We start from the raw sequence: 26725 nt of genomic DNA, 5'->3' as shown, positions 1-26725 counted from the left end.
GCATGCAAATATCAAAATTCAGAAATAAGAAGGCACTCCAAAAAGTTCATGGAAAATGAAATTAAAAGTTTACTTTGGTGCCAAAAAAAAAGTTTGAAATCCATACATATGAAGACTCTTCAAAAAGTTCACAGGAAATGCATTATGTTGAAAAAATTACACATGAATTTCACATTTTTTGCACCAAAATAAACTTATCTTTTCATTCGATTTCTCCATAAGCCTTCTGAAGTGTCCTTGAGTAGGACTTCCGGGGGCAACGTCGTGGCTGGAAGTCAACAGGAAGCATGCAGGCTTGCCATGCTCATCTGCCACACCTGCACAGTTCTGCCACCACCCATCAGCAAGGCCAGCGTTCAGGAGCTCAGCAGCCGAGGCAGAGGCTGGACTAAAGTGGACAGGCTGGAAGGCTCTCCTTGTGGTTGGCATACACACACCTGGACAGGCACAGTGGCTCCTTACCTCAGTTTACAGCCAGACTGCATGTCGTGACCAAACAACACCGGGGCTCGGACGCCCTCCAGGGCTAAGCAGTCTTGCTCAGTTGTGCTACGAAGAATGGTAAGTTGTCCGTACCTATTTGTGGTCTGGATGATTCCAGATATTCGCCGACAGTTAAGGCATAGCCGCCTAGTGCTAGAGCAGCCCGAATCTCAGGTCAGGAGATGGCATCACCTCTGTGATGTGAGACACGAGTGAGACCCAAAGCCAACCTCCCTGGACCCCTGGGATTCTAAGTTCTAGCCATCTTCCTTGATTCATAAATCCTCAGGAAAAAAGGCTTCAGAAAATTGGCTCTTCAACATTAATTCCAAATTTTCAAAATGACTACATCCGTGCAGGAGATTCTGTTTAAGTATTAAAATTAATTATTTTAATTAATTAAACCCAACTAAATGAATGTCAACTTTTCTGTCTTAAGATTTTTGTTTCCAAACACTGACATTTTCCCCACCCATGCCGTCTCACCCCGATGGCTCTGCAGCCAGTCCCACCCCCGCCAGAGCCTCCGGGAGCGTGCTCTGGCCGACACTGGTCTCTCCTCCCTGGAAGCAGGCTGGCAGGGAGCCAACCTTCTCTACAGAACCACAAAGGATATCCCTTCTGAGGCTGAAATCCAGCAACTAACGGGAGCCCCACAACGTAACCAGGGTTGCCACTGAGAGGAACCGGCTTCGTGCTGTGCTGAAAAACAAGGCAGAAGTGCCCCCCAAGAATTCCCATTTCAATGAGGGAACAGCAGGAAGAAAATGAGATGCTTCTCCCCACAAAATCTGGAATCTCCTGCCAATAAAAGAATGTCTCCCCCTACTCAGAATTATAAATATACTACTGGTGTGGGAGTGCCCCAGGCTGTAAAAGAACAAGCTAGCGTGGAAAGCAATCGCATTTCCAAGTGGGAACGGCACAAAGACTACCCCGGTTCCATTACCAACTCCACCTGCCACACGCAAACCTTTTGTTCAGTGCAGAGGGTGAGATGGGGTGATACTGCTAAATTGAGTTTTTCTCAGGAAGAACGCATGACTTCTTAACTCGGCAATTAGACTTGTACAAAATGACCCGCCTTACCTGAATGAAGTCGATCTCGAACTTTTGCTGCAGTGGAGCCACCGCACTGCTGACTGTCCCCAGGAGGAGAAAGAGATCGGCGTCTGTGACTTCACCGGCGTCTGTGTACGTGAGCCGGTACTTTACCTACAAACAAAATCAGACTGCAAACACACCTGTTCCCACGACAGCTCAGCTGCTGTACGCGGAGCAGCAAAGCCTTTCCGCCTCACCACTAGCTGCAGCTTTTCACTGAGGAATGCGAGAGAGGTTCCCTCCGCGTCTCCCCAGCCGGGGGGGGGGGGGGGGCACCAAAGCCCCTGTGTGCCCAGCTTCTGTAACTAAGTTCCAAACCACCTGGTCCGTGCAGAATTAACCCAGCTCCACAGGGGACATGCGTTAAACCAAAGACAACAATGTCCTGATGCATTCCTGCAAGTGTACTTGTCCCTTGGAGACAAGTGTGATGGCGCACAGGAGGCCAGGAGAAGCAACACTGCGGGAGGAACCAGACCTCTTTGCAGGTGTCCCGGCATTCCGTTACCTGCAGAGGACTCTGCCAGACAGATGGAGCTTCCGAAGCCAGACTGGGCACCTACCTCAAGGACGACGTTCGTGCAGACTGTGGCATGCCCAGCAGTGATCAGAGACGGTGGCAGCACCTCTGGGGCTGCTAGTCGGGTGAGTGTTTTGTTTAGAGACTGGATGACAATGGACTGGATCGTGATAGGGACCTGCTGAGCAAAGATGTGGACTTGAAAGATTCTCTACAACACAGGGGAATGAGTTAAAGTAATAAAACTTGAACCAAGCCTCCACAGAGACAAGCCTGCTAAAGAACAGTGTGCACACTCTGAGTCCACTTTGTACAAATACACACACTTATATATATTCAGACATACACATTCACTAAGAAACCCTCATGAAAGATACAACCAAAATCACCTAGTGGTGGGATTGTGGGCAACAGCAAACAGGGACAACCAAGGCCAATGCTGCTACAATACTTCTCATCTGTGGCAGTGGCCGGCACACTGGCAAAGCAGCAGGCGACCCTCCTGACTGTACCACTCATCCAACCCGTCCTCTGAAGTTCAAGTCTCGGAACCACTGTTCAGGAAGGAACCTAAGGTTCCCAGTTGCCTAGATGCTTTGGACTCGGTTCTCAATCGCAGACTACTGCAGAGATGAGTGATCTGTGGTGTCTGCTCCCACAACCGAGGTGACAGCAATGTCCTTCTACGTGAGAAGCCCCCACATGAAAACACGATGTGGCTGTCATGACAAAGAAAACCCGTGGCTGCCGTGCCCTCCGCTGACCAGGCTGCCCCAGCGGGTGTCAGGACCATGTAGAGACCGCACGATCTGATCAGCCCTCGTGTAAGTCAGGGCTGAACCTGCACGTGCAATGAGACCGGCTTCCAGGAAGGCCCCTCGGTACCGCTGCTGACGGAGCCACGCCCGTGGCACGTGGAGCGCCAATCTGAAGGGTGCAGCTCACAGCAGCTTTGGGAAGACCAATGGACTCGTGTGAACAGCACAAGCCGCAGCAGACCATCGGCTCTCACGAAAGCCGGGCTCCAGGCAGCAGGGCTGCTCTCACCTGCTCCGCGCCCTGCTCAGTCACGTCCCCCTCTCTGGCCCAGCCATAGGGAAGGCGCCACAGTGAACGCAACAGTGGGGCCGTGGGGCCTTCCATTTTTCATGGATGGTTCCACAGATACCAACAACGATTTCGAGCCATCAAAACCGGATCCCGTTTCTGTATTCCTGATCCTAACACACCCCAGGAGGTCCCTCTCTCTCTTTTTTCAGTTAATTCTTTACTTGCTTGTGCTTTGGTGTCACAGAGACCTAAGTCAGAAGTCCCAGCGGCCACCCTCTGTGAACACGTGTGAAGCTGTACCGTGGGGCCTGTCGCTCAGTGGAACTCGTCAGGGTCGCAGTGAAGTGCAAGGTCGCTAGGCCAGGCTGCCCGGAGCCCCCACTGGCTGGCCACCTCCCAGCTGTGCAGCATGGGCAAGCTAACTCATCTCTCAGACTCATCTGCCAGACAGCGATCCAACAGGATCTGCCTCCTGGGACAGCTGACTGGAGTCAAGGACTTCAGGAGTGTTCCACACTCAGCACACTGCTGGCACCCACTCCCTGCCTCTCAGTGACCTCCCCCTTCCCAACTTGACTGAACCAACCTCCCGCCATTCACTCAACGCGTGCGCCCAACACACACCCGGGCTGCTCTGAACCGAGGATACACCATGTGCAGGCGGGGCGTGGGGCTGCCCCCACAGGTGATTCAAGTCTACCAAGGTTGAATCATAGCAGTTGGAGGGATGTGACATTTAAACTGGGCTCCTGGACGTTCTAGGATTCCTGAGAGGGACCAAAGAAAACACAGGAGAGGCCAGGCACAGGAGACTTCCAGTCCTACCCGGCTTCGACCAGCACAGCTCTGTCCGGGACCGCACTAGCGGGAGGAGCTCCGCAGGTGAGGGATGCAGGCCGCACAGAGCAGCCGAAGACCCAAAGTCACCGCTGCTTTCCAGACGTCTCCCTCAAACGTGTTCGCGCCCAGGACCTAACACCCCCATCGGTCACCCAGAGACAGTGTGGAGCCACCGACATGAAGGAGTGAGAAAACCTCCCCCATGATCCCAAGGTCAGCCGCTAAGCCGCTTCCCTGTCTCGCTTCTGCTTGCTTTGTGGGAAATGTCCTTGTGACTGACAACAAGGCGCCCATCTTATCAGAAATAAGGCAGTGTATTAAAACTAACTTTCCATTAACGGATATTCTTACCTTGGTTCTTGAATTAGGCACCTAGACAAAAAAAAAAGCATGACAAATTTTGTTAAGTTCAACAAAAGAAAGCATTTTCATTGCTTTTTCAGACTTCAGGGTAAAGGGCATATTCATTCCATTAAAGCATTCACAAAGAGGAAAACAGAAATTCAGAATCCAGATTTGAGATCTACAAATCTGCATTGCCTTCTCCTACATTCATTCCCTCCGAGGGGAAGCTCAGTAGGCCAGCTCGGAGAGTGGTCTCAGCGTCGGTAGGCCCCAGGGTCATTCCTGTGTGTTCCCACACGGCAGTGACTGGCAACAGCACCGTGAGGAAGGCACGGTGCCTGCCCTCCCTGGAAGGCACTACTGCTTGCCCAGGCAATTTCCTGCCACCAGCCCGAGCCCCTTGGTTGCCACACTCCCATCTCCCAGTCTAGCCAGAGCTCTCTTTCTGAAGGCCTAACTTCCAATTCCTGTCCCCCATCTCTTCCAATCTTGTTACAAGACACCCTCTTAAGCCACTGGCAGCTTAACGGGGGGATGAACAGACATGTTTGCTGAGGCTTGCACAGAAAAGAACCTACACCTGGCTGCCCAAGAGACTAGCCCGGACAAGTGCGAGAAGACCAAGGCCTGGAGGGCTGATTACAAGAGACGGCGGGGGAGTAGGTAGAAAAGGTTAAACTTCATTCTAAAAACTAACACCCAGATGAATAATGGGGCCATGGACCACCCCACCCCCACACTCCCCTGCCCACTCAGGTGGGCAGAGGAAGCAGTCACATGTTCCACAACCACTGGAAAAGTCTTCTCCCTGCACCCTCCCTCTCATCCTGACTACAGACTGCACCACCGGCCTCCCTCATCCACCAACTGCGGCTTTGCTCGCTGCCACCAGAGACGACGGCCTCTTCTCCCTTCTCCAGAAATTCCACTTCCTGTCCTGCCTGGCTGCCTGTTTCATCTGCTCTCTCTCCTGGTGCTAATATGGTTATTTCTGTCACAGACACTAAAATATGTTTACGATTAAAGTTTTTAATTTTTTTAAATTAAGAGATAAACATTACTGGTTACAGTCAAAGTGAATGAAAGAAGAAAATGAATGAAAGCATAATGTAAGAAAACTATAAAAATAAAAATCACCTAAAGAATTATTTCAATAATCACTAATATCAAATTTTATTGGAGAAGAAAAATTGAAACCCAGTTGTCAGTCATATGCTGAAATATTCAATGGTTGTCACATTTTAAGAGTACGAGGAACAGAAAACAGAGCTAAGCCATCAGGTCACTGCAGTGCTCACCTGCAGAATTTGGGGGCTGCTGTAGTAAATCATGTTAAGAGCTTCCGTGTCCTCACATCGCTCTAAATTTACCCTTCTGGTACACTTAACAGCCTGGTTCACCAGAAACGCTGGCAATCATAACATTCCCAAGGGAAAAAAAGACAAAAGAAAAGAAAAATTTCAACTCTTCAATGGTAATTTAAAAAAAACTATAATCTATGGGGGCTGGTATTATGGCACAGTGGGTAAAGCCACTGCCTGCAACACTGGCATGCCATATGGGCATGGGTTTATGTCCTGGCTGCTCCACTTCCAATCCAGCTCCCTGCTAATGGCCTGGGAAAGCAGTGGAAAATGGCCCAATGTGGATGCTCGGGCCCCTGCATCCACATGGGAGATCTAGGCGAAGATTCTGGCTCCTTCCTTAAGCCTGGCCCAGTGCTGGCTGTTGTGGCCATCCAGGGAGTGAACCAGTGGATGAAAGACCTCTCTCTGTGTCTCTCCCACTCTGTTTAACTCTGAAAATAAGTAAGTCTTTAAAAAACACAAACCTATAACCTAGGTAAAACTGGAAAGTAAGTTACAATACAGACAGGTGAATAGGTAATAAATACATTCAGATTCAAAAGGCACAAAAAGGTAGTGAGCAAAGTCTCCCTCCAGTTCATGTCCCCTCCCCAGAGGCAACCAGCATCAAGTTCCTTGTGCTGTCTTTCTTGGAACATTCTATAAAAATACAAGTAAATACGTATGTCTAAAAAGTGGGCAACAAACGCATGAAACGCACGCCCTCTGTCCCTCCTTTCTTTCCTGAACAACGTACTTGCAGATCATTCTATCTCAGTACATGAAGAACTTCCTCTTCCCTCTGAAGTCATAATATTCGATTAGAGATGTGGCACAATCACTCCATTAGCTCCCTATTAGTGGAGCTAATACTGAAGTTGTCTCTATCTTTGCTCTCTGCAGTCTATTATCTCCTCTGCAGAACCGAGTCCTGGCTGAACGGCACATCCGTCTGTAATTCTGCCGGATTTGGCTGAGCGGCCCTGCACAGAGGCTGCACCAGCTTACAGCCCTGCCAGCTATGCAGGTGGGTGCCTATTTTCCTGCAGCCTCACATTGGTGAGCACTGCTCATCAGATAGGTGAAAGTGGTATCTAGGTTTGGTTTCAGGTTACACTGTCCCTAGTGTGTACAGAGTTAGAGGAGAAGCAGGCTGGGAGGCAGGGAGTGCAGGGGCATGTGGGCTCCAGCTGGCTGCACAGGTTCTGCTCTGCTCCACCCCGAGTGATTTCAAGTCAGAAACCACAAAACTCTTAGTTTCCTCACCTAAAAAATGGAGACTCTGGGGCAAGAGTTTGGCAGAGCAGCTAAGATATCACTGGGACACCTGTATCCCGTATTAGAGTGCCCACGTTCGAGTCCTGGCTTCGCTTCCAATTCCAGCTTCCTGCTAGTGTGCACCCTGGGAAGTAGTTGGGTCGCTGACACCCACATGGGAGAACCTGGCCTGGCCCTGGTTATTTGGGGAGTGAAAGGGTAGATGGAAGACCTCTGCCTGTCTCCCTGCCTTTCAAACAAAAATAAATAGATTCTTAAAAAGTAAAAAAGGGACATACTAACCTGACCTCAAATGATTACTGTGAAGGTCAAACAGAAAAACACATGCAAGCTCTTACCACAGTAAATGGTGGTGACTGATAACTGTTAGAACTTCCCCGGCCAGCGCCGCAGCTCACTAGGCTAATCCTCCGCCTTGCGGCACCAGCACCCCAGGTTCTAGTCCCGGTTGGGGCACCGGATTCTGTCCTGGTTGCCCCTCTTCCAGGCCAGCTCTCTGCTGCGGCCCGGGAGTGCAGTGGAGGATGGCCCAAGTGCTTGGGCCCTGCACCCCATGGGAAACCAGGAGAAGCACCTGGCTCCTGGCTTCGGATCAGCGTGGTACGCTGGCCGCGGCGGCCATTGGAAGGTGAACCAACGGCCAAGGAAGACCTTTCTCTCTGTCTCTCTCTCTCACTGTCCACTCTGCCTGTAAAAAAAAAAAAAAAAAAAAAAAACAACTTCCCCAAAACGGGGAGTGTTAAACATTCACGTGGACTGTTTTCAGATAGTGAACTGACCACCTCTGCAAGTGCCCAAGCACCGACTGTATGTAGTAGGAAAAATTCCAGCACTGGATGCAAAATCAAACCACATGACCTTCAAAGCCTCTTGCAACCCAAAGATCCTCTGAGTCTTCACTTACAAAGCCTGATTGGCTAGAATCGGCTCGCTCTGTGTACAGGGAGCGAGGAGAACGGCCACTCTCTCACCTGCGGGGTTGCTGTCAGCGCACACAGACGACGTCAGCGGGGAAGGGAGTCTCAGGAAGGAGTCTGAAGTCTGCACAGGAGCCCCGTACTGCGAACACAATAACCAGCAGCAGCTGTGGTGTTATTAAAGGAATTCAACAGCATTCATAGGGCACTTACTGCATGCCAGGCAGCATCACAGACATAAGGGACAAGATGCAAGGCAAACACAGAAGTGATCCATGGTCTGTGCCCAGATGGCCGACATCCAGCTGCCAGCGTGTGCAGGTCTCTGTAATCATAAGCTTTTTCACTATGGAATCCCTCTAGAAGGGTATAAGAAGCTGACGTCAGTGCCTTTACAGACAAGAATCGGGTGGCTAGGCACAAGGTGGAGAAAAGTAATTATTTTCCATTGACAATAATTATTTAAATAACAGAGTACATATTAAAATTTGAAGTCCTTTTTTTGCTTAAAGATTTATTTATGTATTTGAAACGCAGAGTTAGAGAGGCAGAGAAAGAGAAGTCTTCCATCTGCTGGTTCACTCCTCAAATGGCTACAACAGCTAGGACTGGGCCAGGCTGAGCCAGGAGCTTCATCTGGGTCTCCCACATGGGTGCAGGGGCACAAGCAGTTGGGCCATCTTCCACTACTTTCCCAGGAAAATTAGCAGAGAGCTGGATTGAAAAGTGGAGCAGCCAGGAGTTGAACCAGCGCCCATATGGGATGATGGCACTGCAGGTGGTGGCTTTACCCACTACATCACAGCGTGCCAGCCCCTAAAAATCCATGTTTTATGAGAATACCTACCTACTTACCAAAACCAAATCCTATAATCTTCTTCCTTAATATTCAAATACAAATCCTAGATATTGGGCAGACAGCTAATTTTCCTGAATTTGAAACTTTACTCAAATGCCTCGTGCCAGCAAGGGCAGGAGAGAATAAGTCCTCTCACGCAGCGGAACCACACGTGGTAACTACCACAGGCTTTCTGGATGCCAGTCTGGTATCAGTGCTTAAAATTTCCTCTCATTTTGACCAAGCCAACCCATGTACAGGAAAGTAGCCTAAAGATTTAATCAGACAAATATATAAAGATATGTGTACGAGGGTACTTCAGAAAGTAGTTTATGGAGTCCAGCGCTGTGGCTTTAGAGGGCTAAGCCTCCACCTGCGGTGCTGGCATCCGATACGGCTGCCAGTTCCAGTCCCGGCTGCTCCATTTTCGATCCAGCTCTCTGCTATGGCCTGGGAAAGCAGCAGCAGGTGGCCCAAGTGCTTGGGCCCCTGGACCAGCACAGGAGACCCAGAAGCAGCTCTTGGTTCCTGGCTTTGGATCAACCCAGCTCCTGCTGTTGCTGCCATTTGGGGAATGGACTAATGGATGGAAGACCTTTCTGTCTCTCCCTCTCTCTGCAACTCTCTCTTTCAAATAAATAAAATCTTTAAAAAAAAAAAAAAAAAAAGTAGTTTACGGGGGCTTAGTGGGCAAAGCCATGACCCGTGACACCAGCACCCCATACGGGCAAGTTTGTGTCGAGGCTATTCCACTCCCAATCCAACTCCCTGCTGATGGCCTGGGAAGGCAGTGGAGGACGGCCCAAGTGTTTGGGCTCCTGCTACCCACGCAAGAGACCCAGATGAAGCTCCTGACTCCTGACTTCAGCATGGTTCAGCCCTGGCTGTTGAAGCCATCTGGGGAATGAACCAGTGGTTAGAAGATCTCTGTGCCATCCTCTGTCAAATAAATATATAAATCTTAAAAAAAAAAAAAAAAAAAGAGAGAGAGAGAGAGAGAGAGAGAGAAGAGAAGAGAAGAGAAGAGAAGAGAAAAAAGAGAGAGAGAGAGGGAGGGAGGGAGGGAGGGAGGAAAAAGTAGTTTATGGAAAACTGAGAAGATAAGTTTATTTTGATGCAAAACAATTTTTTAATCCACGTAAGGATCTTTTCAAAGTTCATGAAAAATGAATACTATGAAAAAACCACACATGGACTTCAAAATTTTCAAGTTTTTTGAACTATTCTCATATAGTCAAGGATATTCCTTGTGGATTATTTATAATAGCAAAAGCTGCGAGCGAATCTATGAAGAGTGGCACAGCACACACACACAGAAAGGAACACTTCGTAAACACAGCTCTGACACCGGCCCCCACAAGGCGCTTTCAGGATCCACGCTTTTCCCCTGAGTAAGTGGGGACAATGAGGTGTCCCTCCAAGCTGTGTGAGGTAATGGCGGGGAAGCTCTGCACGTGCAAAACACTCACTGTAACACCAACATGGAGGGGGGGGTGGCTGATGCTGTGGCACAGTGGGTAAAGCCACCGCCTGCAGTGCCAGCATCCCATATGGGCACCGGTTCGAGTACTGGCTGCTCCACTTCCAATCTAGCTCTCTGCTATGGCCTGGGAAAACAGTAGAAGATGGCCCAAGTCCATGGGCCCCTCTACCCGCGTGGAGACCAGAAGAAACTCCTGGCTTCGGATCAGCGCAGCTCCACCATTGTGGCCATTTGGGGAGTGAACCAGCAGATGGAAGACCTCTCTCTCTCTGCCTCTCCTTCTCTCTCTGTGTAACTCTTCCAAGTAAATGAATAAATAAATCTTTTAAAAAGTAATAATAAAAAAAACAGCATGGGAAGGTGCACAAGATTTATCACTTTGAAAAAGAAATGTTCTAGCACAATGTGGATAACCATAAATCCAACTTCTAGGGGCCGGCACTGTGGCAAAGCAGGTTAAAGCCATGGCCTGCAGTACTTGCATCCCATATGGGCACTGGTTCCAGTCCCAGCTGCTCCACTTCCGATCCAGCTCCCTGCTAATGCTCCTGGGAAAGCAGAAGATGGCCCAAGTGATTGGGCCCCTGCACCCATGTGGGAGACCCTGAAGAAACTAATGACTCCTGGCTTTGGTCTTGCTCAGCCCTAGTCATTGTGGCCATTTGGAGAGTGAACCAGCAGATGAAGGATCTCTCTGTCTCTCCTCTCTCTGCACCTCTGCCTTTCAAATAAATAAATAAATATTTTTTTAAATATCCCACTTCTAGACAATACTATGTATGCATTCTATAGATAAATTTAAAAATCAGGAAGAATATACTCCATCTTTGCACAGTGATCTGTGGTGTGATTTTTTTTAAAGAAATTTTAGTTTTTAGTTCTAATTTTTATTTATCTTCATTTTATTCGAAAGGCAGAGAGACTGACAGAGACAGAAACACACACAAATCTTCCATCCACATTCCCCAATTACCCACAACAGCCAGGGCTGTGCCAGGCCAAGGCCAGAAGTCTAGAACTCAACTCAGTCACCAACATGGGTGGCAGGGACCCAAGTACTTGAGTCCTGCTGCCTCTCAGGGTGCACATTAGCAGGGAACTGGAATTGGAAGCGGCACCCAGGCATCCAATACAAGGGCAAGTGTCTCACGTGGTACCTTAACCACTGCACCCGACGCCCACCCCCGCGGTGTGCGTTTGAAGGGAAATGCAGGCTTTCAGTTTTTACTGATTTATCCCCACACTTTTAAATTTTAGAACTTGTAAATATTGCTTTTATTCTTTTTTTTTTTTTTTTTTTTTTTGACAGGCAGAGTGGACAGTGAGAGAGAGAGACAGAGAGAAAGGTTCTCCCTCTCTGTTGGTTCACCCCCCTAATGGCTGCTCTGTCAGCACGCTGCAGCTGGCACACTGAGCTGATCCAAAGCCAGGAGCCAGGTGCTTCCTCCTGGTCTCCCATGGGGTGCAGGGCCCAAGCACTTGGGCCATCCTCCGCTGCACTCCCTGGCCACAGCAGAGAGCTGGCCTGGAAGAGGGGCAACCGGGACAGAATCCGGCGCCCCAACCAGGACTAGAACCCGGGGTGCTGGCACCGCAGGGCGGAGGATTAGCCTAGTGAGCCGCGGCGCCAGCCGCTTTTATTCTTTTTAAGCTTCTGAAAAAGTACTCAAAGTTAATTTGTGTCACATTTTTAAGATTAATGAAGTGATATAAAAATAGCACCTATTTTCCCACGATTCAGAAAACTAAATACACCTGTGAGAAGACCAGGCACCCCCCCCCCCCACACACACACACCCAGCAGCAGCACAGCTTTTAATGCTGAAAGGACAGAGTTCTGTGGACGAAACACAAACACCACAGAATAAATGACTCTGAATCCAATGTTCAGAATGCAAATTCTCAACTTCTAAAAATATTTTTATTTGTTTATTTGAGAGGCAGAGACAGACAAAGAGAAACAGAGCTCCCAGCCCCTGGTTCACTCCTCAAATGCCAGGAACTTGAGCCAGAGCCGAGTAGCAAACCCAGGAACTCCAATATGGAATACGGATGTCTTAACTGCTAGGCCTCTGCAAAGCACGGTTAGTTTCACCGTCTTTGATCTGTAGGCACAAACCAGAAGTCTAGTCTATAGTGTCAATGTGTGTCTTGGGAAGTCAGCTTTGCTGTAACACTGAAAACGAACTTACAAGGACAGGAAGAGCAGGTTCGTTAAGGACTTGGCTCACCTCATATTTAGCAGTACTGGGGGCATCCAGTTTGGGGGCGAGAGCAGCATCTGATTCTGTGTTCAATGTAAAACCAGTGGATGTCTTCACCAGTTCATCAAAATTGCTTTCATCAGGCACTCCCGGGTCAATAAAAGATAATGCAGGTTTATCTGGTTTTAGAAAAAGTATTTTAAATCAGCTCAAAATGTGTATATTATATACGACATCTACAATATTTTGTTTTTATGAGCATTAAGGTTAATGTGAAAAAATAGTGTTTTCTTCCATGTTCACTCCTCCCAGGATTTCTTGAAGCCTTTCAAATAAACAGGGGCCCTGGGCTCAGCCTGCTTCTGGAACGAGGGGGAAGCAATGGATTCCAGTCCTACAAGATAGATCACAGCACAAGAGCTAACTCCTCTGGAGCCCACGGGCGTGAGGCTCTGCAGCAACTCCACGGGGCAGCTGGCCCAGAGTGCTACACACAGAGGAGCCAGGAGCAGGGAACGGGCTGGTACGTTCACCAGACTGGCGTGATGCAGAGACACTGACCCTCACTGGCTAGTCATCAATCCAGACGAAAAATCGCCGAGCATTCATGTAAGTTTTCAGTCACAGGGGGACAAACCAAAATACACACAGACATTCCAAAAAGACAGAATTTAACTGATAAAGCCGCAGCTGTGTCTCCGGGCTCTGACGCCTTGGTAACATTTTACTCTCACATGTACTCAGGATTTAGACCTTCTCTGAGCTAAATGCTCAGATAAAAATAAAGATCCTGTTTTCATGCAAATATTCTTAGTAAAAATAAAAAAGAAAAAGGAAATAGAAACCACAGGTACTGTTCAAAGCTGAACCTAATTTTCACCCATTACACCAGGAAGAAATAAAGTGAAAAAAAGAAAATCACATGTATACATATTAAATCCAGATTCCATGTACCTATGTCCACATATTATAAACATGTTTGAAATTAAGCAAAAAATTTCCAGAGACAACTAACAAGCACAGTCACTTTTAAAGAAAACATGGTGCCCAAAGCTCTACAAGTTACTTGCAGATAACTGTGGAATAGCCTCAGAAGGTACACATTCTACCCACACGGTTGCTTTAATCTAAAAGAGCAAGATATTTTTCCATAACATAACTTTGAAAGAACTATATTCCAGAGTTTCACAAAATGCATCAATCCAAATACTTACAGTTTGTAATATGAACGCAGAAAATAGATGGATTGACCTGGTCGACAAGTTTAAATATCCTCTGAGGTGGGTTTGAGGTAAAATTCAAGGAATAGATGGCTGCCTTTTGACTACAAAACTGGCTATCACCCCTGAAAATTAAATATAACAACATCAAGTGTGAAGGCATGAGCACACAATCTCAGCACAATTATTTAAGTGTCATGCTTGCACTGTCCTACGTTAACAGTTATAGGGAGGGTAGTTATGAAAACAGCTTGGGGCCGGCGCCATGGCTCAATAGGCTAATCCTCCACCTTGCGGCACCGGCACACTGGGTTCTAGTCCCAGTCGGGGCACCGGATTCTGTCCTGGTTGCCCCTCTTCCAGGTCAGCTCTCTACTAGGGCCTGGGAGTGCAGTGGAGGATGGCCCAAGTGCTTGGGCCCTGCACCCCATGGGAGACCAGGAGAAGCACCTGGCTCCTGCCTTTGGATCAGTGTGGTACGCCAGCCACAGCCACGGCGGCCATTGGAGGGTGAACCAACGGCAAAGGAAGACCTTTCTCTCTGTCTCTACTCTCACTGTCCACTCTGCCTGTCAAAAAAATAAATAAAAAAAAAAAAAAAAGAAAACAGCTTGGAATTTTTTTTTTTTTTTTTTTGGACAGGCAGAGTGGACAGTGAGAGAGACAGAGAAAGGTCTTCCTTTTTCCATTGGTTCACCCTCCAATGGCCGCTGCAGCCAGCGCACTGATCCGAAGCTAGGAGCCAGGTGCTTCTCCTGGTCTCCCATGCGGGTGCAGGGCCCAAGCACTTGGGTCATCCTCTGCTGCCCTCCCGGGCCACAGCAGAGAGCTGGCCTGGAAGAGGAGCAACTGGGACAGAATCCGGCGCCCTGACCAGGACTAGAACCCGGTGTCCCGGCGCCACAGGCGGAGGATTAGCCTATTGAGTCGCGGCACCACCAGAATTCATTTTTTAATTTATTTGAGATTCAGAGAGACAGAACTCTCATCTGCAGATCACTCCCCAAATGGCCAAAATGCCCAAGGCAGGAGCTCCACCCAGGTCTCCTACGTGGGTCACAGGGACCCAGGGACTGGAGCCATCACTGCTGCCGCCCAGAGTGTGCATCAGCAGGAGGCTGGGTCAGAAGCTGCAGCCAGGGATTTGAACGGGTCCTCTGTCACGGATACCAGTGTCCGGAGTCCTAACTGCGAGGCTAAACGCCCTCTCCGGTCCATTTCTATTTAATTTCTTAAGTGTTGAAGTGTTTGGCATTTGAAACTTTTCTCTAACAAAAAAAAAAATCAAGATAAATATGATAACCTTTAAGGAGCTCTTGTCAAGTATAAAATACAGATAAGGGTATAATGAACCATTAGACTTTGAAAAAATCAACTACACAAATTTTTTGTGCAACTGTTTGTACCCAAACAAACCAAAAACTCCTTGTCTAGAATAAAGCTGTCTTCAAAGGATTGTGGGAACAAAATGTGAAGTCATTTGGAAGGTTTAGGGCTTAGAAGTTAGGGTACAGTCAAGTCCTCAACCAATCCTAGATCTCACAAACTATAATCAACTGAATAGATACAGACATGGTACGGAGAAGAGTCATGGAAGAAATGGAATCATATTCTACAAACTGCTTTAAGTCCTTTCTCATTTAATAATGCCAAATTATTTCCCAGGTCATCAAACATGTTTTTGCAATATTATATTAAATGGCTTCATCATATACCAGCTTATTCACCCAACATGTTCAAGCAATCCGCTACTGCTGGTTTAGGTTGTTTTTAATTTTCCCCACATAACGTTATAATGACATAATGTTATAATGACCTCCTTATACAAACATCTTTATAAATGTCTCCAATTATTTCCTCAGGATATGCTACTTCCTGAAGTAGAGTTGCTGAATCAAAAGGTAAGAATGGCCGGCACCGCGGCTCACTAGGCTAATCCTCTGCCTTGCGGCGCCGGCACACCAGGTTCTAGTCCCGGTCAGGGCGCCGGATTCTGTCCCGGTTGCCCCTCTTCCAGGCCAGCTCTCTGCTGTGGCCAGGGAGTGCAGTGGAGGATGGCCCAAGTGCTTGGGCCCTGCACCCCATGGGAGACCAGGAGAAGCACCTGGCTCCTGCCATCGGATCAGCACGGTGCGCCGGCCGCGGCGGCCATTGGAGGGTGAACCAACGGCAAAGGAAGACCTTTCTCTCTGTCTCTCTCTCTCACTGTCCACTCTGCCTGTCAAAAAAAAAGAAAAAAAAAGGTAAGAATGGAGGCTGGTGCTGTGGCACAGCGGGTTAAAGCCCTGGCCTGAAGCGCTGGCATCCCATATGGGCACCGGTTCTAATCCCGGCTGCTCCACTTCCGATCCAGCTCTCTGCTATGGCCTGGGAAAGCAGAAGAAGATGGCCCAAGTCCTTGAGCCCCTGCACCCTTGTGGGAGACCTGGAAGAAGCTTCTGGCTCCTAGACTTCAGATTGGCACAGCTCCAGCCCTTGCAGCCATCTTGGGAGTGAACCAGTGGATAGAAGACCTCTCTCTATCTCTACCTCTACCTCTCTCTGTAACTCTGCCTTTCAAATAAAATAAATCTTAAAAAAAAAAAAGTGGGACCGGCGCTGTGGCACAGCGGGTTAATGCCCTGGCCTGAAACGACGGCATCCCATATGGCCTCTGGTTCGAGACCCAGCTGCTCCACTTTCGATCCGGTCTCTGGGAAATGCTGAGTGCCAAGGCTGGGCTGTAGCAAAGGGTTCAAGGTAGGAATGGACAGGAAACAAGACCCGAAGTTGAAGCAGCAAGTCTACAGGGAGAGAGGGCGACTGAAGGTTTTGAGCAAGCGACAAGATGAGCTGTGACACTTATCAAGTAGAAGGGACCAGGACCGGACAAACCCAGGAGATGCAGTGAAGGAAACTGCCCTGTGGTCAGCCAGCTCTCCAACCCTGTGCAGCATCTCGGTGGCAGTCCCACAGTCCACTGTCACAGCCTCCAGAGGAGGTGGGGCACCCACTTAGTCCTCACCTGCAATGGCTTCCTCCTGGGCCCTGCCTTCCCAGGCCCCTCTGTAATAATCTGCCGTGTGTGTGTGTGTGTGTGTGTGTGTGTGTGCTGCAGAATTACACAAGATGAGAATCTGACCCTCTCGTGCCCCCTCCTCTTGAGGACTTCAGGACAAAGTCCAAACCCCTCAGTGCACTCCTGTGCACACGCGAGGCCACACACACACACACACACACACACGAGGCCTCAGTTACCTACAGGCAAGCATACAGGCCATATTCCATCACACCAGGATTTAGCCTACAAGGCTCCCTCAACCTGAACGCCTTCCCTGATGCCACGCTGGCCACCTTCTACTTGTCCTTTGGGAGCTGCTCAGCTCAGATCGTCTCTTCTCGAAAGCCTCCCCTAGCCTGGGTGTCCGAGCCAGAGGCAGCTCGGTGCAGAATCGACCATGCACTCCCCTGTCTCCCTGACTCACTGAAGGCAGGCTCCGGTTGAACTCATCCCTGGTGCCAGCATATAGAAAGTGCTCGAGAAAGGCCTGGGGAGGAGTAAAGATTCTAAGGCAGAGAAGGCCAGGGAGATGCAGAAGCCAGGGCTCTCCAGGTCGTGGCTGGTTGCTGCCTGGAAGGTGGGTGGGAGAGGAAGTGAATCAGTCAGGATGTTAAATGAGGGCCAACTGTGTGGCAGGAGCTGTGCTGGACACTGGTGGTCCTTGTGCCCATGAAGTTCTCATCTAATGACCAACAAATGTACGACACCATAGGACTGGTTGCTAAGAGTTTAACAAATGTACATAACAAGAACCCTCGGGGTGGGCATTGTGCTGCAGGAGATTAAGCTGCTGCCTGGGATGCCCCCACCCCACAGCAGAGTGCCAGGTTCAGGTCCCTGCTACTTTACTTCCTGCTGATGCACCTAGGAGCTAGTTGGTGACAGCTCAAGTCCTTGAGTTCCTGCTACCAGGTGGGAGATCTGGATGGAGCTCCTGGTTTCAGCCTGTCGCAGTGCAGTCTGCTGGGGCCATTTGGGGAGTGACCAATGGATAAATCTCTCTAGGGCATGTGTTGCAGCACAGCAGATTAAGACACTGCCTGCAGCGCCAGCATCCCACACAGATGCGGTTTACAGCCTGGTGTTCCACTTCTGATCCAGCTCCCTGCTAAGGAGCCTGGGAAAGCAGACGATGGCCCAAGTGCTTGGGCCCCTGTACTCACGTGAGAGACCAGGATGAAGCTCCCAGCTTCGGCCTGGCCCAGCCCCAATTATTGCAGCCATTTGCAGAGTGAACAATGGAAAATTTCTCTCTCTCAAGCGCTCTTACCCCAACCCCTGCTCCAGTAACTCTGCCTTTCAAAAAATAAGATGAATTTTTAAAAAAAAAAATTAGTTCTGTCACTCTTTCAGTTAAAAAAAATCTTAGAAAAGAAATCTCAATTAGAATTTAAATTGTGGTTGTAGGAAAAAGTCACAAGAAAAACTCCAAAACCTACAATGGAGCTAAAGAACTCAGTACTTGCTTTTTTCCCACTGACCAGTTACTAGAACTCCGCTTTGTCTATGCAGTATTCGGTTAATTTTTTTTACCTGAACACTTCTCTTTTTGGTAATGATTAACATGTATTTTTTTTTTGAAGTCTGTTTTTCTCGAGATACCTTTAAAAAGATTTTAAAACTATTTCATAACTGGTCAAGTGAAGATTTTAAGAAATTGACTTGAGGCCGGCGTTCTGGTGGGGAGGATGGCATCCCATATGGGTGCTGGCAGCTGCACTTCCGATCCAGTTCTCTGCTGATGTGCCTGGGGAAGCAGCGGAAGATGGCCCAAGGGCCTGGGATGCTGCCACCAACATGGGAGACCCAGATGGAGTTCCAGGCTCCTGCCTTCAGCCTGGCCCAGCCCCAGCCACTGCAGTTTTTGGAGAGTGAACGAGCCTCTCTGTGTCTCTTCCTCTCTCTCTTTAAAATAAGCAAACACATAAAAAAGTTTTCTTAAAAAAACTGACTTTTAATTTGGAATAAAAGTCTACAACTTGATAGTTTCAAACAAGTCAACAAACTGAAGCACCTGTTAATAAAGATCTTAAAAAAAAAAAAAAAAGTGAGGTCCTTTGCTGAGAGCTCTTTTGCTGGAACACAGTCAACCCACTCACAGTTCTAGCTACAGAGACCCACAGCGGCCTGTGACGCTTAGAATACTATCCAGCCCTGCATGGAAAGTTCACTGACCCTCGTTCTAAACAGTCTGTTCTAAAATACCATACAGATTAATAAAAGATATAATCTAAAAAATGGTCCCAAATTGGAGCAGAAATCCTACACTCAAGCCTCTGTACTTATGGAGGCAGGAGCAGAAAAATTTAAACAAAAAAATCAGATTGAAAGGCAGAGCAACAGAGGAAAAAAGACAGAGAGACCTTCCATCTGTTGGTCCACGCCCCAGATGCCTGCACATCCAGGTTGAACAGAATGATTTTTTTTTTTTTTTGAGATTTATTTATTTATTTGAAAGGCAGAGCTACAGAGAGGCAGAGGCAGAGGCAGAGAGAGAGATCGATCTTCCATCCGCTGGTTCACTCCCCAAATGGCTGCAACAGCCGGAACCAGGTCAATCCAAGGCCAGGAGCCAGGACCTTCTTCCAGGTTTTCCACGTGGATGCAGGGGCCCAAGCACTTGGGTCATTTTCCACTGCTTTCTCAGGCCATTAGCAGACAGCTGGATCAGAAGTGGAGCAGCTGGGACTTGAACTAGCACTCATCTGGGATGCCAGCACAGACAGCAGCTTTACCCGCCATGCCACAGTGCCAGCCCCTTACTTTTTTTTTTTTTTTAAGATTTATTTATATTATTTGAAAGGCAAAGTTACAGAGTAAGAGAGGGAGAGTCAGAGATAGCTATTCCAGCCACTGGTTCACTCCCTAAATGACCATAATGGCCAGGGCTAGGCCAGGCTGAAGCTAGGAGCTTCATCCACGTCTCCCATGTGGGTGCAGGGGCCCAAGGACTTTGGCCATCTTCCTCTGCCTCCTCAGGCCATAGCAGAGCTGGATTGGAAGTGGAGTAGGGGCTGGTATTGTGGCCGGCATCCCATATGGGCACCAGTTCAAGTCCTGCCAGCTCCTCCTGGCTCCTGGTGGCCATTTGGGGAATGAACCAGCAGATGGAAGACCCCCACTCTCTCTGCCTCTTTGTAACTCTGCCTTTCAAATAAATAAATAAATCTTTTTTAGAAAAAAAAATAAGTGGAGCAGCCAGGACTTGAACCAGCGCCCACAGGGGATGCTGGCCTCACAGGAGGCAGCTTTACCTGCCCCAAGCAGAATGATTTTCAATAGACTCAAGCTGTAGTCCAAGTAGCCAGAAGAAAATTAACCTAATTGCAACAACCCATTCTTCAACAGTTTTTACAATATTAAAAATAGGTTTGATTTCCCAATGGTCAAAAAAAAAAAAGATCCTAACAGAATAAAACCCATTATACTTTTTTTTTAAAGATATATTTATTTACTTGAAAGTTAGTTACACAGATAGAGGTGAGGCAGAGAGAGAGAGAGAGAGAGAGAGAGAGATATCTTCCATCCACTGGTTCACTCCCCAAACGGCCACAACGGCCAGAGTTGCGCTGATCCAAAGCCAGGAGCTAGGCCAGGCTTTTTCCAGGTCTCCCACCTGGGTGCAGGGGCCCAAAGACTTAGCCCATCTTCCACTGCTTTCCCAGGTCATAGCAGAGACCTGGATCGGAAGAGTAGAAGTCAGGACTAGAACCGGTGCCCATATGGGATGCCGGCAATTCAGGCCAGGGCTTTAACCTGCTGCGCCACAGCGCCGGCCCCAACCCATTATACTTTTAAAAAGGATTCACTCAAGGCCAGGGGTGGCAGGCATTTGGGGCATTCCACTTGGCACATCTGCATCCCATATCAGAGCACCTGGGTCCAATCCAGCTTCCTGCTAACATGCACCTGGGGAGGCAAAGACGACAACTCAAGCACTTAGGTCCCTGCCACTCAAATGAGAGACCTGGATTGAGATCCTGGCTCCTGCCTTCAGCCTGGCCCAGCCCTGGCTGTTGTGGGCCTTTGGGGAGTCAACCAATAGATGCAAGATCTTTCTCCACCTTTCAAATACAATGAGAAACACATTTAAAAATTTATAAAGGGTTCAATCAGCCAAGTATAAATTGCTAAAACTATCAAGTTAAATTAAATTAGCTTTCTCTGAATAATGAATTGATCCTACCCTGAATAAATCTTTTCCAAGTGTTGGTTGTTTTTTGTTTTGTTAATATTTATTTATTTGAGGGCTGGCGCCGCGGCTCACTAGGCTAATCCTCCACCTAGCGGCGCCGGCACACCGGGTTTTAGTCCCGGTCGGGGCGCCGGATTCTGTCCCGGTTGCCCCTCTTCCAGGCCAGCTCTCTGCTGTGGCCCGGGAAGGCAGTGGAGGATGGCCCAAGTGCTTGGGCTCCTGCACCCACATGGGAGACCCAGAAGAAGCTTGGAGCTCCTGGCTTTGGCCTGACCCAGACCTGGCCATTGCAGCCATATGGGGAGTAAACCAGCAGATGGAAGGTCTCTCTGTGTGTCTCTCCCTCTCTTTGTAACTCTGCCTTTCAAATAATTAAAATAAATCTTTTTAAAAAAAGGTATAAACTACAATTGTCAGCCTGTATTACACACGAGACTAATTCACTAATATGAAAAAGTCAAACTGGAGTATGACTACCTCCAAACACTGAGAGATCTCATCATACTCCTTAGATTTCACTCTCTTTTTTGCCTGTACTCTCTGGCTGGATGCAAATAAGAGAAAGCTACTCATTTACATCTTGCTTTGGACAACACAGCTTCTGAATGGTGAAAACTATAGGAAATCAGGTTTGGGTTTTCCAGTCTGGGGAAGTTTTCACTTTCCCCAAATTTTATTTTCCTGGTCAAATCTTGTCAAACCTGCACGTGTCATAGACTTACGTGACAACTGGAACTGAACAGGCAGAAAAGACGCTAACATCCGTGGAGCTGCAGTCGGGATCACAGCAGCAGTTGACGTCACACTGTGCTGGGGACAGGTCACACACACACAGAGCAGCGACTGCAGGGAGAAGGGCAGGGGTCACAGCAGCACAGTCAGCAGGAGGTGACTGCCCCCGCCACCACCACACACCAGCGTCACCAGAAGAACCGCTTCTCTGCACTGTGGGGTGGGGTGGGCAGCAGGCGGTCAGGCGGAGCACCCCACAGCGGCTGACCAGGACTCACCCAGGGAGTTCTGCTTGTGCTCCACCTGATGTGGTAAGTGAATATGCAACCCAAACATAAGTAATTTTCAAAACAGGCCGAAGAGGGGCCGGTGCTTTGGCGCAGCGGGTAAAGCCCTGGCCTGAAGCACCAGCATCCCATATGGGCACTGGTGCTAGTCCCAGCTGCTTCTCTTCCGATCCAGCTCTCTGCTAGGGCCTGGGAAAGCAGCAGAAGGTGGCCCAAGAGCTTGGGCCCCTGCACCTGCGTGGGAGACCGGGAAGAAGCTCCTGGCTCCTGGCTTCGGATCAGCGCAGCTCTGGTCGTTGCGGCCATCTGGAGAGTGAGCCAATGGATGGAAGACCTCTCTGTCTGTCTCTACCACTCTCTGTAACTGTGTCTTTCAACTAAATAAAATAAATCTTAAAAAAAAAAAAAAAAAGAAAAAGAAAAAGAAAAGAAAAGCAGGCCAAAGAGCCAGCACACGTGAAACCCCTGCCTGCTCACAAGAGCCAGCAGTTCACAATCACAGGCTCCTAAGCCTCTGCTCTGGACACAATTTGGGGGACCACCTAACGCCCGCACGGAGAGAGTGTTTTCAGTGGTGCCTCACTGTTCACTTACGTCTGCAACTCTGAAGTCGAACTCACACTCACAGGCTTTTAGGCAAGCAGCAAACCTGCTCAAGTGCTGGAATATCTTTGGTAATTCAGACAATAATGCATGAGCGAGGGGTACCAACTTTTTTTTTAAAGGATTTATTTATTTATTTGAAAGTCAGAGAGAGATGACAGGAGAGGAGAGACAGAGAGTGTGTGTATGTGGAGAGAGAGAGTGGGGGAGAGAAAAAGTGAGAGAGAGAGAGGTCTTCCATCCACTGGCTCACTCCCCAACTGGCCAATCCAAACCCAGGAGCCAGAAACTTCTTCCAGGTCTCCCATGCGAGTGCAGGGGCCCAAGGACTTGGGCCATCTTCCACTGCTATCCCAGGCCACAGCAGAGAGCTGGATCAGAAGCAGAGCAGCCGGGACTCAAACTCGCACCCATATGGGATGCCAGCACTGCAGGCAGCGGCTTTACCCACTATGCCACAGCGCCGGCCCCCGAGGGGTAGCAGCTTTTAAGTGACAATGATAACCTGGACTTTCAGTGCCGAGTTTCATCCTGTCAAACACCTTAACAATTCAGCAGACGGGACCGATGCTCGGCACGCTTACTAGGATGCTGCCTGGGCCGCAGGAGCGCCTGGCTTCAAGTCCCGCTCTGCTTCCCAGTCCAGCTTCCAGCCAGCGTGCACCCTGGGAGGCAGCAGGCGATGCCTCAGATGGTTGGGTCCCTACCACCGCATGGGAGACTCAGACTGAGTTCCTGGCTTCTTCCCAGCCAGCTCCTGGCGTTTGCGGGCACTAGGGGAGTGAATCAGTGACAGATCTCTCTGTGCTGTGCCTTTCAAATGGAACGAACACTTAAAACACAAAAGACTATAAAAAAGAAATAGCACAGCATGAGAATAATAAACACTAAATTCATGGTGGTTATTGCTGGGGTTAAAATCAAGGCTTTCATCATTTTTTTAAAGACCTTATTTATTAGAAAGGCAGAGCTTCAGCGAGGCAGAGGCAGAGGCAGAGGCAGAGGCAGAGAGGTCTTCCCTCTGCGATTCACTCATCTTATCTGCAATGTTGCACTGTGACCCCGGGGAAGCCGCCACTTGGGACACCCGCATCCCATCTCAGACACTGGTTCAAGATCCAGCTTCCTACTCAGGCATCCCAGGAGGCAGGAGACGATGCCCTCGGGTCCCTGACACCCCCGTAGGAGACAAGGATGGAGTTCTAGGCTTCAGCCTGGTCTAACTGGAGCTACTCCAGGCATTTAGGAAATCAATCAGCAAACCAACACTCTGTCTGTTACTCTTTCAAACAGGCAAAAAGAAACAAACATGGGTGGGGGGACAAAAGATCTCAAAGCAAATGCTGGCAGAGGGCCCATACAACATTCTTGTGTGTACGTATGAATTATCTCACAAAGTGAGATTTAGAAAGATATAACCTAAGAAAGGTAAAACAGACTCCGGGAAAAGGGAGAGGGGAAGGTTCTGCCAATGCACACAACGTTCTTCTTACTTTGAGATGTAAATGTTTCGCCCTTAAGTTTACAGGCTTTTCTCTAGCCAAGAGAATAATGTGGGTAGTGAAATAATGACACACTGGGGCTAATGCTATTTTTTCATTCAGGTTTCCTAGCTTGTGTGTTTCAAATTACAACCGCGATTTGTTTTCAAAACTTACAACCCTGGTAGACAGCAGTGAGACTATTAAGGATGAAGCAATCCTGCTCAGACCCCACTTAGGAACCAAAAGGTCACCTGTCCACCTGTCCGGGACGGGAGTGCACTTCCTCACCCAAGAAGTGTCTGTTCAGCAGCGGCTCTCCTGCGCCCTGGGCCTCCCAAGACCTCCCAGGGTGCTAACGCCCAGAGCTCAGATGCAGTCAGCGGGCCTGCAACCCATTCTGCAGACGCCCACCCAGTTCTCCACTGCCAGCCAGCCTCCTGCGTCACCACGCAGCAGCTGTGTGACCTGAAATCGCACCAGTCACTCACCTCCGTGAAGAATGGAGCTAACCATACCCACATCGCACGGACAACACGGATGAACTGCACGGCCTGGCATCTGCCACGCGGCAGGCAGTTAATAAATGAGTTCTTGCCACCCTATTTCTAAAGAGGAGTTCTTTTAAAACAAAAAGGACAAGTACAGATTCACCCTCCGTATTGGAAAAGCAGCCCCAAACACAAACCCTAATCATGATGGTTCAGGAACACTTCACTTGGGAAGAAAGTGCATTAACGGATGGGGTCCTTACACGGGTAAAAGACAACCCAGGCCAACAACTTCAGGGAATTTTGGGCACGGAAACTATGCTGTCCTAATTTACCACTGACCTAACTTCTCCATTAACTCATCAAATCAACAGGTTAAAATGTTTAAGTTCCGTTTATTCAGAGAGAAACATCTTTGTACTTCTTCTTACAGACTACTCATAATTTATAAAGGACTTTTTATAGAAATAACAGTTCAGAGGCCGGCGCTGCAGCTCACTAGGCTAATCCTCCGCCTTGCGGCACCGGCACACCGGGTTCTAGCCCCGGTCGGGGCGCCAGATTCTGTCCCGGTTGCCCCTCTTCCAGGCCAGCTCTCTGCTGTGGCCAGGGAGTGCAGTGGAGGATGGCCCAGGTGCTTGGGCCCTGCACCCCATGGGAGACCAGGAGAAGCACCTGGCTCCTGCCATCGGATCAGCGTGGTGTGCTGGCCGCAGCGGCCATTGGAGGGTGAACCAACGGCAAAGGAAGACCTTTCTCTCTCTCTCTCTCTCTCTCTCACTGTCCACTCTGCCTGTCAAAAAAAAAAAAAAAAAGAAAAGAAAAAAGAAAGAAAGAAATAACAGTTAGGAACTAGAGTGCAGGCTGTCAGCCAATGGGGCTTTTTAAATTTACTACTACTCTGCCTTACTCAATCTCAGAATCGACTTTTCTCTCAAGAGGGGAAATAAAAACGGATTAACCACTCACTGTGCAGGGGGCACTGTGCTATGCATTTCACCTGCAAAGTAACTTAATAAAATAAAATACAATAAAGATTCATAAAATCTTTTAAATAAAATATATATAAATATTTATCTTAAAATAAAATAAAATACAAATAAAAAACAATGCCGCACACCTTACGGAGGTTCCTCTCAATCCCCTCTGGATTCAGAGGATTAATTTTTTTTAGGATACAAACCCGTTTAAAAATCTGACTGCTAACGACCCTTGACTCCAGGGGTCGCACGGACACCCCCCACCCACCCCGAAGTCGCCCAGGTCAGGTCGGCCTGGAAATCGGCCGCCACACGCGTGGCTGACGCTCCCCGCGCCTCGGCCGCCGCCCTTGCACGCGTGGACAGTAACGTCGGCCGCCCGCGGTGACCGAGAGGACGGACGCCCAGGCGACACCCAGCACGGCCGGCTCGCCGCGGGTGTCCACGGAGCGCCGCACCCTCACCCGGCTGCCCCCTCCAGTCACGGTGGACCCCCACCCCCAGGAGTCGGCGCCCGGCACCCACCGTCCGTGACCGGCGCGGGCCTGGAGCCGAAGGAGGGCTCCGGGGCTCGGGAGGTTCCGGGGGGCGTAGGCGACACGGACGGTCCTAAAGTGGCCGGGGCTGCCTCAGTGAAGTTGTCCGAGGTCGCGGCCGGGGTCGCCGAGGTCTGGGCCCTCACCGCCGCCCAGCAGCCCGCCAGGACCAGCAGGAGCGGCCGGAGGCCCGGCAGCCCCATAGTCCCCGGGGACCCCGGCGCGGCCGGCGCGAGGGGCCGCTCGTTGCCCGGCAACCGCCACCGCGGGCGCGGGGCACCACGGGAAGAAGCCCACAAGGCAGCGCGAGGGGGCGGGGCGCGCGCCAGGAGGCGGGCCGAGGCGGCGGCGCGGGAACCCGGCTGGGGTTCGCGGCCGGCCTGCGGCGCCGACTGGGAGCGGCGGGTTTCCAGGCGGATCCGTAAGTCCAGCGCCCAGCCCGGCTCTCGGGGTTTTTAACGAGTGCGTGGACGTCCGACGCGCCGCGGCCCCTCAGTTCTCCCGGCCCAGACCCTGTGGCCGTTGACTTCTCCTTTTTCGGTTTTAGCCGCATCGCGGAGGGTCGCCAGGGAGCTTCTGGGTCAGATAATCACTTTTTTTTTTTTTTTTTTTGCAAGTTTGACAATAAGTAAAACAGTGCGTAAGTCTTAAAGGGAAAAACGGGCAGTTTGTAACTACGAATCGACCAGTTTGGAAGAATGCTGAACAATACACGAGGACACAGCTCACTTATTACATGCCCGTAGCAAAGT

The 26725-nt window shown here is 49.4% G+C and overlaps 1 protein-coding gene across 6 annotated transcripts in view; it reads right to left on the bottom strand.

The window, feature by feature from the left end:
- TCTN1 (tectonic family member 1) overlaps nucleotides 1–26257 on the bottom strand; it is a 31984-nt gene extending 5727 nt beyond the window's left edge. The window contains exons 1-11 of one of the 6 annotated variants that reach the window (XM_051826552.2): nucleotides 25963–26255; nucleotides 21586–21706; nucleotides 13623–13753; nucleotides 12436–12587; nucleotides 7938–8025; nucleotides 5641–5750; nucleotides 4349–4369; nucleotides 2151–2288; nucleotides 1573–1698; nucleotides 1100–1185; nucleotides 463–603 (exon numbers count right to left, since the gene is read on the bottom strand). In XM_051826552.2, coding sequence (XP_051682512.1) covers nucleotides 463–603; nucleotides 1100–1185; nucleotides 1573–1698; nucleotides 2151–2288; nucleotides 4349–4369; nucleotides 5641–5750; nucleotides 7938–8025; nucleotides 12436–12587; nucleotides 13623–13753; nucleotides 21586–21706; nucleotides 25963–26176 — 1328 coding nt within the window. In that variant the 5' untranslated portion in view covers nucleotides 26177–26255. Of the gene's footprint in view, nucleotides 1–462; nucleotides 604–1099; nucleotides 1186–1572; nucleotides 1699–2150; nucleotides 2289–4348; nucleotides 4370–5640; nucleotides 5751–7937; nucleotides 8026–12435; nucleotides 12588–13622; nucleotides 13754–17092; nucleotides 17239–21585; nucleotides 21707–25962 lie in introns of those variants that run through there. The other 5 variants (XM_051826553.2, XM_051826555.1, XM_051826554.2 and 2 more) reach the window with 5 other exon arrangements.
- Nucleotides 26258–26725: the final 468 nt, after the last annotated feature.

Source organism: Oryctolagus cuniculus, chromosome 21 (assembly GCF_964237555.1).
Source record: "Oryctolagus cuniculus chromosome 21, mOryCun1.1, whole genome shotgun sequence".
Taxonomy (NCBI): Eukaryota; Metazoa; Chordata; class Mammalia; order Lagomorpha; family Leporidae; genus Oryctolagus; species Oryctolagus cuniculus.
Note: the sequence above shows the minus strand (reverse complement) of the source record. Positions and strands in the feature narration are given on the sequence as shown.